This window comes from Triturus cristatus, chromosome 7, assembly GCF_964204655.1.
Source record: "Triturus cristatus chromosome 7, aTriCri1.1, whole genome shotgun sequence".
In the NCBI taxonomy this organism is placed as follows: Eukaryota; Metazoa; Chordata; class Amphibia; order Caudata; family Salamandridae; genus Triturus; species Triturus cristatus.
In genome coordinates, this window is record NC_140590.1 from 398602083 (window position 1) to 398616964 (window position 14882).

A 14882-nucleotide genomic window follows, 5' to 3' on the forward strand; every position below is an offset into this window, starting at 1 on the left:
AGTTCAAATGCAGTTGTTTGAAATACAGGTAAATCAAGGTATTGAAATTACTGTACAGATTACTTTTTAGATTATTTTTTAAATTACTTTTTCTGCTTAGTGTGATATGCCTAGATATCACACTGGGACATTTTCTATAGTAAAGGCAAGTAAAATCAGTTTTGCACAATTGTACATTTTCAGGTGTCCATACAAATCAACTCCACACGTAAAACATTTTTCAGAGAAACACTCAATAGATTTCCTATGGAGACTAAGTTATCGGTTGCCAGGTAAGTACTCGGTCTTTGGGGTTGAGTTTCTCGGGGGAGAACAAGGGTTTCCCCAGGGATGAGGATGAACTCTCAAAACACCCTCAGTGTTACTAGGGTTGGCTGGGGGCAGAAGGCTGAGGCCCAATGTTATCCAATGTGGGGTAGGGGGTTCCGGTTGGTGGCTGCTTGCGGGCAGGCCACTGGGTTGTGGGAGCAAAGCTCCTGGTTTTAGGCTCAGGGCAGAAGGGGATAGGAGTTAGCACCCAAAGTACACTTGCAGTGGTGGTTGGGTGCAGGGTCCTGTTTTGGTGTCGGGTGCCCTGTTGGTTTCAATGGGTAGTCTCTGGTTTCAACAATGACTGCAGGCTCGGTCCGATCTTCTGGAGGTGACCACCTGTTGGAGAGGTAAGTTGGGATGCCTGGAGATGCTGGGACACAGTCGGTGGGCCACTCAAGGCCGTGGGGCTTCGGGTGCAGGGGTGTCTTTAGGTGTATGGTTTCTCTTACCAGCTTCGGTCGGGGGATCCTCTAGAAAGAGGCTGCAGGCTTCACTGGGAGATTCAAGGCAGCTCAGAGATCACCAGATCTCGGGTCAGGATCACCGGGGAGACCTCCTTGTGGTGTTGGGCCACTCAAACTCTGGCTGTGGGTGACTGATGCAGAGTGGTGCAGACTCGTGGATTTTGCCGGAGCCAGAGTCTGTGGGTGAACAAATCCGGTGTTCACGGGAGACAAAGTCTTTTCTTTTGAAGGCAGGGCAGGTCTTTGGGGTTCTTGAGGTTGCTGGCTGCAGGACACACCGGAGTTTCACTTCTGCAGGTTAGATGTGGGGACAGGCCGGTAGGGCTGGGGAAAAGTTGGTGGGTGTCTTCTTTTTCATAGCTTCAGCACAGCTGTTTGGTCCTTCTCCTTTTCTTCTTGGTCGTTTCTTGTCTGAGGGGGCAAAGTTTAGGGGTTCCCCTAAATACTAGATTTAGGGGCGTTACAGGTAAGTAAAGTTTACGACCAATGGGTCCCTTCCTTGGTGTGGGTACACCCCCTATAGGTGCACATATGCCTCACTCTTGTTGGCTGTGTCCCCCCATCTGCAAGATGGCAGGGACTGAGAGTTGTGATTCACCTTGCCTCACCCACCGGAGGGGTGGGGTTGGCAAAGGCGGGCACACCTCCCTTTCTCACTTGGTTTTCCCCCCAGTTCTCCCACCCAAAGTGGGGGTCCGAACCTGTGGGGACCAGTTGCTGGAAGCAGCAAAAGTCCTGGGGAAGCTCACAAAGGCGGCAAGCCTTTGAAGCTTTCCCTTCATGGACCCTGCCCATCCTGGGGGAGGAGGCTTGGCACCTCGTCCCAGGATGTGCATTGTTTCAGACCCCCAAGAGCAGCAGGCTCTCGACCCAGGGGTCTAGAAACATGTCTGGTGGTGGCAGCTGGCTTGAGTAGCCACTCAGCCTGGACACTAGCGTTGGGTAATTATTCAGGAGGCATCTTTAAGATGCCCTGAGGCATCTTTAAGATGCCCTCTGTGCGCATTTTTCATTAAGTACCACACTGGCATCAGTGTGGGTTTAAAGTGCTGAGAAGTTTGATACCAAACTTCCCAGTTTTCAGTAAAGCCATTATGGTACTGTGGAGTTCGTAACGACAAACTGCCAGCACCATACATTCTTAATAGCATTACTGCACTTACAATCTCTAAGAAGTAGCTTAGACACTGTAGGGGTACAGGGCTCCTGCACCTGTACCCTCACCACTGGTATAGTGCACCCAGCTAGATGTGTGGCTGATCCAGGCCAGGGCAGTGGGTTGTAGGCATGGCACAGAGGGATGTGTGCCATGTCGACACTTCACTTTGTTCTGCAGCAAAAAATGTAGCCTGCAAAGGGGGTGGGTGTGTGTGTGTGGTTGTGTGTGTGTGGTTGTGTGTGTGTGGGTGTGGGTGTGTGTGTGGGTGTGTGGTTGTGTGTGTGTGTGTGGTTGTGTGTGTGTGTGTGTGTGTGTGTGTGTGTGTGTGTGTGTGTGTGTGTGTGTGTGTGTGGGGGGGGGGGGTTGTGGTTACATGGCCTCTGAGGGTGGTACAATAGGTTCTGCAGCCCTTAGAAGCCTTGCCTGGTCACAGTTCCCTGGGTACCATTTACCAGTGGCCAGAAAGTGTCAACTGAGATTGTTATTAATGCAGTTTTAGGGAAAGGATATAGGCCCTAGCTACCCGTTTGGCAGGAGCCCAGGGCACACTCAGTCAAAGTACATCAGCAGTTCAGCAAAAAGTGGGAACAACCATGCAAAAAAGAGAGCACTTTCTTACACAGAGCTATTGGCTTTACCAATGCTTGTTACTACATTGTCCTCGCTCCATTCCTAAAGAGACACTAATTATCTACTGTTTCGCAGTTTGCGATGGAGATATCGCTAACTCTTTTCAATTTTCCACTAGACAAAATGGACAAAGTTTCTGCCCTTGAAGCACGAGAATGACCTGGGGATGTTTATGGACATTTCAACAATTGACAATGTTCCAATACCACAGGTAAGAAGATTTTTTTTTTTTTAATTTAGTGGAAGAAAATACAGTAAAATAAAGCTACTTTTCCTAAAAATGGTGCGCCAGGGCCTCTCTTAATATTGCTTTTGAAGATTTTGGGGTTGCCTCCAGTGTTTCTGCAGAAGACTTACCCTGTGTTTCTCACGCTTACCTTGATGAACATTTGGGTTTTGGGAGGAGGTGGAGATAGGGATAAGGGTGTGTTGTGTGTGTGTTCTCTCTCTGACGGTTTACCCAACAGTAAGTAGAGTGATTGGATGAGGTCGTGCTTCTTGAGAACTGTATAGGATCTGTGTTGGTAAACACACCAAAAGGGGCTCAATTGCAAATCTATAGTGCTTACTACCCCTGACGAGGCGTCAAAGCGCTTTTTCGTCGAGGAGCACACTACTGCGGAACCCGTGAAGAATTAGTGGTGAATTAGTGTACTGAAATATGAAAGTAATTTGAGTGATGGATATGTTTTTTTTTTTTTAAAACACTTTATTAAGTTTTTCATGAGAAGGATGCAATGGGTTACAAATTGCATGAATCGCATTTAACATATATATGGTAGAGGAGACAATGCAGGTGACAAGTGCCAACCTGTAAACAAATGTAGAAAGTGCGAGATTGCATTCATACTACGCCTCAGGATAACCTGAGGTCCACCAATCATGTACATTGCTTTGTATTACGTACCCATCCTTCAAGATATCGTACTCATGGGGGGCAGTGCCCGCCCAAAATTCCCACAACTTCCGAAACTCCCAATCCCACCCGAAACCCACCCACCATACCAAACCATGCCGCAAATAAAAATTCAGTCTGAGTGTCGCTAGGCACTCCCCCTTGGGAAAGGGGGGGAACCCCCCCCCCCCCCCTCCCCAATCAAGGGAGGGGTGGGAAGAGAAGAGGGGAAGGAAAACACATCCCACGCACACGGCAGGGGAAGGAAGACGTCGGAACAGCGCCGCATTAGGGGAGTATTAGATAAATGAGAAACCAAGATGGCACAGGGGAGGCGGGAGGTACAACCACTCCACACCTGAATGGAGTGGTGGATATGTTAATCAGTTATTTAGATTGAGAAGGATAGTGGAGGGATAGAAGAGGGAAAAAGGTTTGCATTTATATAGCGCTTGCTACCACTGATGAGGTTTTGTAGTGCTCCCATTTCCTGTTCAGCCCCTAATGACCACTGGCACACATTTTTTTTTAAATATTTTGTGTACGGATTGTTTCACCCAGGGGGGTCATTGCTTGGCTCTTTATCAAATATCAACAGATGGGATGTCTGTGTCTACCCCCTCTGTTTAAGAGGTGGTTAGTAGATCGAACTAATGGCAATAGTTACTTGATCCTGTCAGTAGTGCTCCTTCCTGGTCCCATCGTAAATACATTATGCATCTGCTCACATGTCTAGGATGACATACATTGATAATTTGATAGTAAGGATAGGAAACATGCACTGTCTCACTTTAATGAGCTTTTTGACTGATCACAAGTTGGATTGTCAGAAAACAGGTGTTGTAAAGACCGATACAGGGCCATAATGTTGGCCCTTGCTTGCTTGCACCAATGCCTCTATATCGTCTTTTGCTCAATTCCAGCCATTACCCTTGCAAATACGTTCACAAATTTACAGCCCATACACATTCGGGGTTGATGCTTAATTTCTAATAATTTTTGCTTCTGAAATTGCATCTGAACGAATTTGAACCACTTGGTTCACCCTCTTCTGACATGCAAGTCTAGCGCTTTTTCAAAGCTAAAATTAAGATCTGAAAGAGACACGTTCGTGATAGATTCCTTATCTTAGAATATCCCCAGGTGTCAGACTGGATCCGGAAATTTTTCGTCAGCAGTACCCCTGCGCGTCGGTAGGTGTCGTCGTACGGCTCCGCGTACGTCGTTGGCATCGTAGTCGCCGAGATAACGTCGCTGGAGCTACTTAGACGTGCCCACATGTGCGGACATCAGTTCTTTCTTTTTCCAGGCTAGCAAGCGCAGATCCGGAGAGAGCGGTACCCCCAGTCATTTTTTGACTGAGTTTTTGGGGACTTGTCTCTGTTTTTTTAATACTTACACTTCAGGTGCATAGGGATGCCTGGTTTCAAGTCTTGCGCGACCTGTCCCCGCACGATGTCGGTGATGGATCCGCACCGTGAGTGTTTCTACTGCCTGGGGCGCGCCCACGACTCCGAGTCATGCTCCCACTGCCTGGCCATGGCTCCGAAAACTTTGCGGGAGCGGTCCCGAAAGTGGCTAGAGGCCCAGGAGTCTGCTCCGTGCCGTTCCCGTGGGAGGTCAAGGGACCGGCCCCGGAGCCATCACCACCATTCGAAGTCTTCGCACCCGGAGTCAACAAGCACAAGAGGTCGAAGAAGCGCCATCGCTCTTCACCTAGCCGGTCGCGCGATGCGGCTGAGGGTGCAAGTGGCGCCGCCCCTGCGGCTCTGGCAGAGCCTCCGCAGTTGCCAATGGCCTACCCGCCCTTTCCGGGTCCATCGGCCACTCCAGCACAGCTGCAGGGGTTCCTGTCAGCCATGGCACGTGTCTTCGGACCGTTGGGCCCGCGGGCCCAACTCGGGGTCCTCGTTCTTTGACGTCGCCGGCTCTGGCCCGGACGACTTCTGTCTCGGCACCGAGAGACCCCATGGATCCACGCATGGATCCCCGTCCATGTTGGTTGGGCCAGTACGACCTCCACCGACCTAGAGGTCGAAGGTGCCGCCACTGGCATCGGCCGACGCTGTCCGTGGCTGCCTCCCCAACGTGGAGACGGTGCCGGAGGGGTGTCGACCGACGCAGATTTCGATGCTGTTTGGGAATTTCTGTCCCTTTCTTCACCAAACTCCTTATGTTCCACCTGTTCGGCAGGCTGTGGAGGACGGGGAGCACTGGGAGGGATCTGAGGACCCTCTCGCAGCACAATGCGAGTTAGACCTGGACTGGGATGATGATCTGGGGGATACAGGTTACCAGGATTATACTCCTGAACCTGGCTCACTGTCTCCTTCTACCGTGGCTACGGAGGAGGGTGTTTCCTACTCTATGGTGTTGGGTAAGGCGGCCGAGGCTCTCCACCTCGAGCTTCCTACTGTGGCAGTCAGGACTAATCTCCTGACAGAGGTGCTTCGGCCGGCGTCTTCTTCTACCGAGCCGCTGCTGCCCTTTAATTATGCACTCTCGGACGTTCTTTTGGGCACCTGGTCCAGGCCCAACACAGGGGCTCCTGTGGATAAGAACGTAGCTCGACGCCATCGCCCGGCCCCAGGCGACCCCGTTTTCCTCTCCCAACACACTACCCCTGAGAGATTGGTTGTCCAGGCCTCTGGGTGCCCGAGCGCGTTCCCTTCTGCACCACCGGACAGGGAATCCAAGAAACTGGAGCAGTTCGGGAAGAAGATTTTTTCTTCCGCCAGTTCACAGACCGCAGTCCTGAATACCGCATGTCTATTGGGCTATTATTCCCATACTGTGTGGGATACGGTTGCGCAAGTGCTGCCTCAGTGTCCGGTGGAGGCTCGGACAGTACTCTCCCAAACTATTGCTGAGGGGAGAGACGCAGCCAAGTTCACGATCCGTTGTGGTCTTGACACTGCTGATTCGCTGGGCAGGGCGAATTCCACAACAGTGGCGCTACGTCGTCACACCTGGCTGCAAACTACTTTTTTTTCTGGGGATGTCCAGAACACATTGATGGACATTCCCGTTGATGGCACTCGCCTGTTTGGCGTTAAGGCGGAATGCGCGTTGGAGCTTTTAAGGTCTCGCGGGCTACAGCCAAGTCTTTAGGCCTTTTGGCCACACACACTCCTTCGCTCCTTTCGTGGTCAAGGAAGGGGCGCCCAAGCATGTTCGTTTCAGAGCCACAGGCCTGCGCAGCAACAGTCTCAGCGCGGCCGCGGACATGGGACCCGCAAAGGCAGGTCACGGGGCCAGCGTGCAGATCAGTACATTTCCCCCCCCTCCCCCCCCCTCCCCCCCGCTGCCCATGCCTCCAAACCTTCCTAGTCCGGTGTTTCAGGCCCACCAGGCACCAGTGGGTGTCAGGATTCGCCATCACCTCCACCACTGTCGCACCATCACACCATCACATCGGACAGGTGGGTTTTGCAAATTGTCCGAAGGGGTTACTCCCTCCCCTTTGAGACAACCCCCCCTAGCCATGCCACCACAGTATCACCGCATGTCGGGGGATCACTTAGCTCTTCTCCAGCAGGAAGTTACGGCCCTCTTGGCCAAGGGGGCCATCGAGCGTGTTCCGATGCCAGAAGTAGGTTGTGGTTGTTACTCCCACTACTTATTGGTTCCAAAGAAGGACAAAGGCCTGCGTCCCATCTTAGACCTTCGGACCGTCAATCGCTTCTTCCGGAAGGAGAAGTTTAAGATGCTCACACTTGCTCAGGTCTTGTCTGCCCTCGACTTGCAAGACTGGATGGTAGCGTTGGACCTGGAGGACGCGTATTTTCATATCTCCGTCCTGCCGGCCCACCGGCGATACCTCCGATTCACGGTAGGGCAGGAGCATCTTCAGTTCACCGTGCTGCCCTTTGGCCTTACCAGCGCCCTTCGGCTGTTGACCAAAGTGATGGTGGTGGTCGCAGCTCATCTGCGCAGATCAGTGTTTTCAGTCTTCCCCTATCTCGACGACTGGTTGTTGAAGGTGGGCTCACCCCAAACAGTCCTCTCCGACCTTCTGCATTTGCTGGGGTTCTTCATCAACGTGCCGAAGTCACACCTGATTCCCTCTCGGAATCTCCTCTTAATCGGTGCGGTTCTGGACATGGCGCAGTTTCGGGTTTATCCTCCCGAACATCGAGTCCGGGACATTCGGGTTATCTTTCAGCCCTTGTCATGGGTTTCGGTCAGGATGACCTTGAGGCTGCTGGGCATCATGGCTTCCTGCATCCTGCTCACCAACCATGCCAGATGGCATATGCGGGCTCTGCAGTGGGACTTGAAGTTCCAGTGGGCGCAGCATCAGGGGAACCTGTCCGGCTACGTCCAGATCTCGGAGGGCACCGCACAACAATTGCAGTGGTGGCTCACGAATCAGCATTGGGTCAGTGGCAGATCCCTCTCTCTTTCCCAGCCGGACCACACAGTGGTGACGGATGCGTCCCTCCTGGGATGGGGTGGCCACATGGGCGAGGCGGTGATCAGAGGCCTCTGGTCTCTGGCGGCGTCCCGGCTCCATTGCAACCTTCTGGAGCTTCGAGCAATCCTTTTTGCACTGAAGGCATTCTTTCCCTCTGTCAAGGGGAGGGTGGTGCAGGTGTTCACAGACAACACCGCCGCCATATGGTATTGCAACAAACAAGGCGGGGTGGGGTCGTGCACCATATGTCAGAAGGCTCTGCACCTCTGGACATGGCTGGAACGTCAAGGCACTTCCTTGACGGTTCAACACCTGCAGGTTCTATGAACGCCAGGGCGGACAAACTCAGCCGCCGGTGCCTGATGAATTACGAATGGCGTCTTCACCCTGAGGTGGCGCAAGCTCTGTTTCAACAGTGGGGAGAGCCTTGGTTAGATCTATTCGCCACCGAAGAAAACGCGCATTGTCATCAATTCTGCGCGTTGGCGTTTCCAAGGCGCACTCGCTCGGAGACGCTTTTCGTCACGAGTGGAGCTGCGGTCTATTGTACGCCTTTCCGCCTATACCACTTCTACCCAGAGTGCTGAAGAAGATCAGACACGACCGGGCCCAAGTCATTCTTGTGGCCCCAGACAGGGCTCGAAGAGTTGGGTATCCTGAGCTTCTCAGTATGAGCATGGATCCCCCGATCCGGCTGCCTCTTCGGGAGGATCTTCTGTATCAACAACAGGGCACGGTCCTCCACCCGGACCTGTCCAGCCTCCACCTACATGCGTGGAGATGGAGCGGTGGCAGTTTATTACGTTTAACTTGCCTCCTGAAGTCTGTAATGTCATTCTGGCAGCCAGGCGTCCCTCCACTAAATCGGTATATGCCTGCAGGTGGAACAAATTTGTGGCATGGTGCACAGCAAAGGCTGTGGATCCCCTTTCTCTCCCTCTTTCGGAGGTCCTTTTGTTCCTTCTTTCTCTGGCCCAGCAGGGCTCAGCTCTGGGCACTATCAAGGGCTACCTTTCTGCTATTTCGGCCTTTCTCAGGCTCCCTGATTATCCCTCTCTCTTCAAGTCCCCTGTTGTAAATAGATTCCTCAAAGGCATTACTCACCTGTTCCCTCCCATTCCGTTTGTGATGCCTCAGAGGGACTTAAATCTGGTTCTTACTTTTCTGATGTGCGCTCCTTTTGAGCCGCTTCACAATTGTCCTCTTTGTTTATTAACTTTGAAGACTGCTTTCCTGGGTGCCATCACCTCCACTAGGCGCGTGAGTGAGCTCCAGGCTCTTTCCTGTAAGCCTCCTTTTCTATCGATTCATCCAGACAAGGTTGTGCTTTGCACTCGTCCTTCCTTCTTGCCAAAGGTTGTCACTGCCTTCCACACTGGGCAACCTTTCACCTTGCCCACTTTCTTTCTTTCTCCGCACCCTTCCAGAGAGGAAGAGAGGCTCCACGTCTGGACCTAAAACGTGCGCTTTCATTTTATTTGAATCGCACACAACAGTTCCGGGTGGATGACCAGCTCTTTGTTGGCTATGTAGGCGCCAAGAAAGGCCGGACTGTACACAAGAGGACTATCTCCCGCTGGGTCGTCTTGTGTATCAAAGCCTGTTATTCTCTGGCTAAAAAGGACCCCACGGCAGGGTTGCGCGCCCATTCTACCAGGGCGACAGCAGCTACTACTGCATTGAGACGGGGCATCCCCCTGCAAGACATCTGTCAGGCAGCCACGTGGGCCTCGCTGCACAATTTTAGTAACTATTATTGCCTTGACAGTCAAGTCCGGAGAGACGGCTTCTTTGGCCGTTCTGTTCTCCGTGACTTTCTGGTGTGATCTTGGTTCGCAGACCCACCACCGGGGTTGGTATTTCTGGGGTATCTATTCTAAAGTAAGGAATCTATCACTAACGTGTCTCTTTCAGATTCACAAGTTACAAGATATGTCTGTAAGAGACATTAATTAGTGATAGATTCCTTAGCAGGAGCAGGCCCCCTTCCTGTCTCCTCTCCTTTTCGGCAGGAAGACAGGTGGTAAAAACTAGCCAGCCGAGAAGGTGTGCGTGAGAAAGTGCCATCTTTCTTGCATGGTATGCCCCCACTTTTTGTTGAATTGCTGAATGTACTTTGACTGAGTGTGCCCTGGACTCCTGCCAATCGGGGGCCCAGGGCCTATGTTGCTTCCCTAAAACCTAAAACCCAAATTGGCAAACCCTGGCCACATGTCAGCCCCTGGTAAATGGTACCCTAGGTACCCAGGGCCTTGTGACCAGCGAAAGCCTCTAAGGGCTGCAGCACTTATTGTGCCACACTTAGGGGCCCTGTACCCTAACACAAACACACTGCTCTTGCAGGCTGAGTGTCTGGGTACAAGACAAAACAGAGAGTCGACATGGCACACATCCCTGTTTGCCATGCCCACAACCTACACTGCCCTGGCATACATCAGGCCCCCCTCTAGCTGGGTGCCCCATGCCAGTGGTGTGGGCGCAGGAGCATGAGCCCTGTGCCCCTACAGTACCCAGGTCCATTCCTGGGCACTCTAAGTGCAGTGCTGCCATTTAAGAGTATATGGTGCTGGGAGCTCATCAAACACGAACTCCACAGCACCATGATGGTAACACTGAAGACTGAGAAGTTTGGTATCAAACTTATCAGCACATTAAACCCGCACTGATGCCAGTGTGGGATTTAATGTACAAAGCACTACAGAGGGCATCTTCGAGATGCCCCCTGAAACCTAATCTACATTCCACGTCTTGTCTAGGCTGCCACACAGCAGTCATGTTGCTGGGCCCTCGCTCTCCTGGGCCTGCAACAATGCACATCCTGGGCTAGGTCTCCTCCCCAGGATGGGCAGGGGGAAGCTTCAAAGGCATGCCACCTTTGTGAGCTTCTCCAGGCCACTTGCTGTACTTAGCAACTGGCCCCCACCGGTTCTGACCCCCACTCTGGTGGGAAGGCTCTCCGGAAACTCCAAGTAAGGACGGGGGATGTGCCAGCCCTACCAACCCCACCCCTCAGGTGGGGGAGGCGAGGTCAAGCACATCTCCGGGCCCTTGCCATCTTGAAGATGGGGAGCCCTACCCAATCAGGACTAGGCCACTGCCCCCCTCCCACAGGAGAGTGGCAGGATAGGGGGGGTACCCACCCCAGGACAGGGACCCAGTGGTCCCTGCCCTATACCTACCTGTAACGCCCCTAAATTTACTATTTTGGGCCACCCTGAGCCTTCCCTCCTTAGATTCCAGATTCTAACACAGCAAAGAAGATCAAAAAGAAAGAAGACCTGCCGTGCAGCTGCTAAGAAGAGGAAGACACCAACTGCTTTGGTCCCAGCCCTACCGGCCTGTCGACCCTCGAACCTGCTCCTGCTAAATCCCGGCACCTCCTGTGGCCAGCAACCTCACAAACCCCGAAGGACCTGGCTAGCTTGTGACTCTGAGCATCTGGGATTCCCACAAGCAGTGGCTCTGCTTAAAGCAAGCATCCAACCCCTGGCATCACCCCGGAACTGCGAACCCTGCACACTCTGCACCCGCCAAGCCTGGCCCGTGCTGGAGTGGACAAAGACAACGAGGACGTCCCTCCGGCAACTGTGACCCCAAATCCGGCACTGAAGGACCCACCTCGACGCTCCTGACGACGCCTGCAGCCTCAGAACCAGGGACCCCCCCCTCAACTGCGATCAACAGAGGGTAAGATTTCCCGACACCAAAAGGCACCCCTGCAACAGGTGCCCTGCGGCCCCATGTGCCCGACTCCTACCTATCCTCCAACTACCCAACTTACCTCTCGAAGTTGTGGTGGCACCTGAAGAATCTTCTTCCCCGAGCTTGCAGCCTTTGTTCGTCCTTGAGCTTTCCCATTGAAATCCATTGAGCGCCCGAAAGCTCAAAAGCACCCTGCACCCAGCCGCCCGAGTGGCCCTGGCAGTGTAACTTCTACTCCTACCTACTTCCCCATTTGCCCTGAGCAAGTGACCAGGAGCCCAGCTCCAACAGCCGTGTTGCCTGCTAGTCAGCAGCCACCAACCAAGGGCCCCCTGCCTCCCATAGGATAACATTGGGCCTAACTCACTCTGCACCCAGACGCCCCACTGCCTCTGAGGGTGTAACAACTGTACTTACCTGACCCTGGGAGACCCTGAGTCTGTACCCAGAACCTTAACTCTGCCAGTCAAGTACTTACCCAAAAGCCGATAACTCACTTTTCTTCCATAGGGTAACGTTGACTGGTTTCTTCTGAAATTTATTCTAAGTGTGGAGTTTCTAAAACTTAAAATATTCACCTAAAATCAACCGAGTAACGAAAACGGAAATACTCACCTGCTATTAGGAGAGATCCCAGTGCTGGATCTTGGTGCCCAGCACTGACCCTGAAAAGTACTCACAGCCGTACTCCCCACTAACCCAATTTTCTCCCATAGGAAATCATTGACTGTTTTTCTGTGAAATTTCTTCTAAGTGTCGATTTTTGCAAACTACAAATATTCTTTAAAAATCGTACCAACTATGAAAACGTAATTACTTACCTGTTTTAGATAGATGTCCCAATACTGAGCCCAGGAGCCCAGCACTGGATTACAAAAGCAACAAGAACATACTTTACCCGTAACTTGAATTTTCTCCCATAGGAAACATTGACTGTTTTTCTGTGACTTTTCTTCTAAGTGTCGATTTTGCGAACTTATAAATATTCCTTAAAAATCGCCTGTATAACTTAAACGCAGTTTCTCAACTGCTTACAGGTGGTACACTAGTGCTGGATCTAGGATCCAACACTTACCTAGAAAAAGTAACTATAACCCCACTTACCTGCTAAGTGAATTTCCTTCCGTAGGATAACATTGGTAATTTGATTAGAAAAAGTTTCTAAATGTCAACTTTTAAAATAGCAAAATATTGCATAAAAATCACAGCAGTAACTAAAACGAATTTACTCACTTGTTTTCAAGAACTGTCCCAGGATTGAATCTAGGATCCAGTCCTGGAGTTAGAAAAGTAATCCTGAAAGTAATCAATTGCATATAACTAAAAAATTCCCATTGAGCTCAATGTATTATTGTGTTTGAAATTGTGTTGCCTTGCAACAAACTGTAACTATTACCTGTAAAAGTCAATTGCCTATTGCAAAGTATTAAAAGCATCTCATTCTGAGAAAGTATATCTTGATACCTATTGTTGGTTCTAAAATAAAACTATATATTTTTTATACAAACCATTGGCCTAGAGTTCAGTTCTTGAGTGTGTGAGACCATTTGCTGACTGAGTGTGTACAATAAATGCTTTACACTCTCCTCTGATACTGCCTTGCTGCTCGAAAAAGCTACCACTTTAGAGAGTAAGGTTATATCTAACTGTAGCCTCTGCCAAACCCCTGGGGACTGTTGACTCTTTACACACTGTACCTATTTGGGAACAGTATATACAGAGCCACTTTCTTACAGTGTGCCCACCTCTGCCAACTCCACCTCTCAGATGGGGGAGGTGAGGTGAAGCCCTCGCTTCAGTGCTCGCCATCTTGCAGATGGCAGGCACTCCCCAATCGGGATTAGGGATTGTGCTCACTCCCCCACGTGGGGTGAGCACACCAAGGGTGTAGTCACCCTAAGGTCAGTAGCCCATTGGCTACTGACCTCAAGATCCCTAAAAAGACCCCTAAATACAGTTTTTAGGGACAGCCCTGAACCAAGAAAGCGGATTCCGGCAACCTAAGAAGGAAAAGGACGAAAGAAGACACCCAGCAGAGGAGACTGCAGAGAACTGACTTGGCCCCAGCACTACCGTCTGCAGTTTCTGGAGATCCTGCTCCAAAAATTGTCTTGTCCTGCAGCCGGCGACCTCCAGAACCCCTAGGAGGACTGACTGCCTTCAACAAAGACCCGATCTCCTGTGAACAGCAGCCCTGTTCAAAAGAAACTTGGAAAACAGACTCTGAGCCTGCTGAGGAAAAAGAAACCTGACGCCTGGAACCACCACTGCACCCGTCGCGTATAACCAGAGTTCAAGTGGCCCACTGGTCCCAGCGAGGTCCCCAGCGCTCCAGAGTCCACTGTGGGTTGACCCCTCCAGGACTCCCCAACGTTGCCTGCTGCCTATGCACAGACCCCCCAACCGCGAGTGGCCCGGTAAGGTGAAATTCGATCTCAAGACACCCTTGCATACAGCCGCCCTGAAGAAAGGAACCCGAGGTGAACCTACGTCCCAGAGCCCTCCAACTTAGCTGCCCAGCTGTTCCTGGACTGAACCTGCAGCTAAAAACCAAAACCGAAAATCTCCCTTGAAAACAGGGCACCCGACGCCAAAACAGCACCCTGCACCCAGCTGCCGCTGTGGGTGCACTTTGTATGCTAAACCAGATCCCCCTTTACCCTGAGCCTAACACCAGGAGCTTGGCTCCCACAACCTTGTGGCCTGCTCACCAGCTGCCACCAAGCGGAGGCCCCTAATCTCTCATTGGATAAAATTGGGCCTCAGCACTCTGCACCCAGCCGCCCCAGTGCCGCTGAGGGTGTAACTAGAGTGCATTGTTGACCCTGGAGGAACCCTTGTTCCAACCCCAGTAGCTCAACTCCAAAGACCGATTACTTACCTGGTAACCGTTACCTTCCTTTCTCTCCATAGGAACCCATTGACTGTTTTTTCTCTGAAAAATGCTCTAAGTGTGGAGTTGAGTTGATTTGTATGGAAACCTGAAAAATAAGAATTGTGCAAAACTGATTTTACTTACCTTTTCTCTGGGAAATGTGCCAGTGTGATATCTAGGCATATCACACTGAGTAGAAAAAGTAATCTCAAAAGTAACGTAAAAGTAACATGCCTGTAATTTTCATTGCAAAGTCGATACAAAATATATGTACAGCATTTTGCAGTATCGCATTACCAGTAATTCAAACTGTAACCATTTTAAAGTACATTTACAATTGCATTTCAAACTATATTTACTGCAAAGTATTTATCAACTTACCTGTGCCAGGCTTGCTTGGTTCTAGAAAATAAAATAGCAAAGAATAT

The 14882-nt window shown here is 51.1% G+C and overlaps 1 protein-coding gene across 3 annotated transcripts in view; it reads left to right on the forward strand.

Annotated features, from left to right (window-relative positions):
• Positions 1–14882, forward strand: part of LOC146809783 (uncharacterized) — a 728115-nt gene that overhangs the window by 173771 nt on the left and 539462 nt on the right. For all 3 annotated transcript variants that reach the window (XM_085616628.1, XM_085616630.1, XM_085616629.1), the window contains exon 10: positions 2684–2776. In XM_085616628.1, the coding sequence (XP_085472754.1) occupies positions 2684–2776 (93 nt within the window). The remainder of the gene's footprint in view (positions 1–2683; positions 2777–14882) is intronic.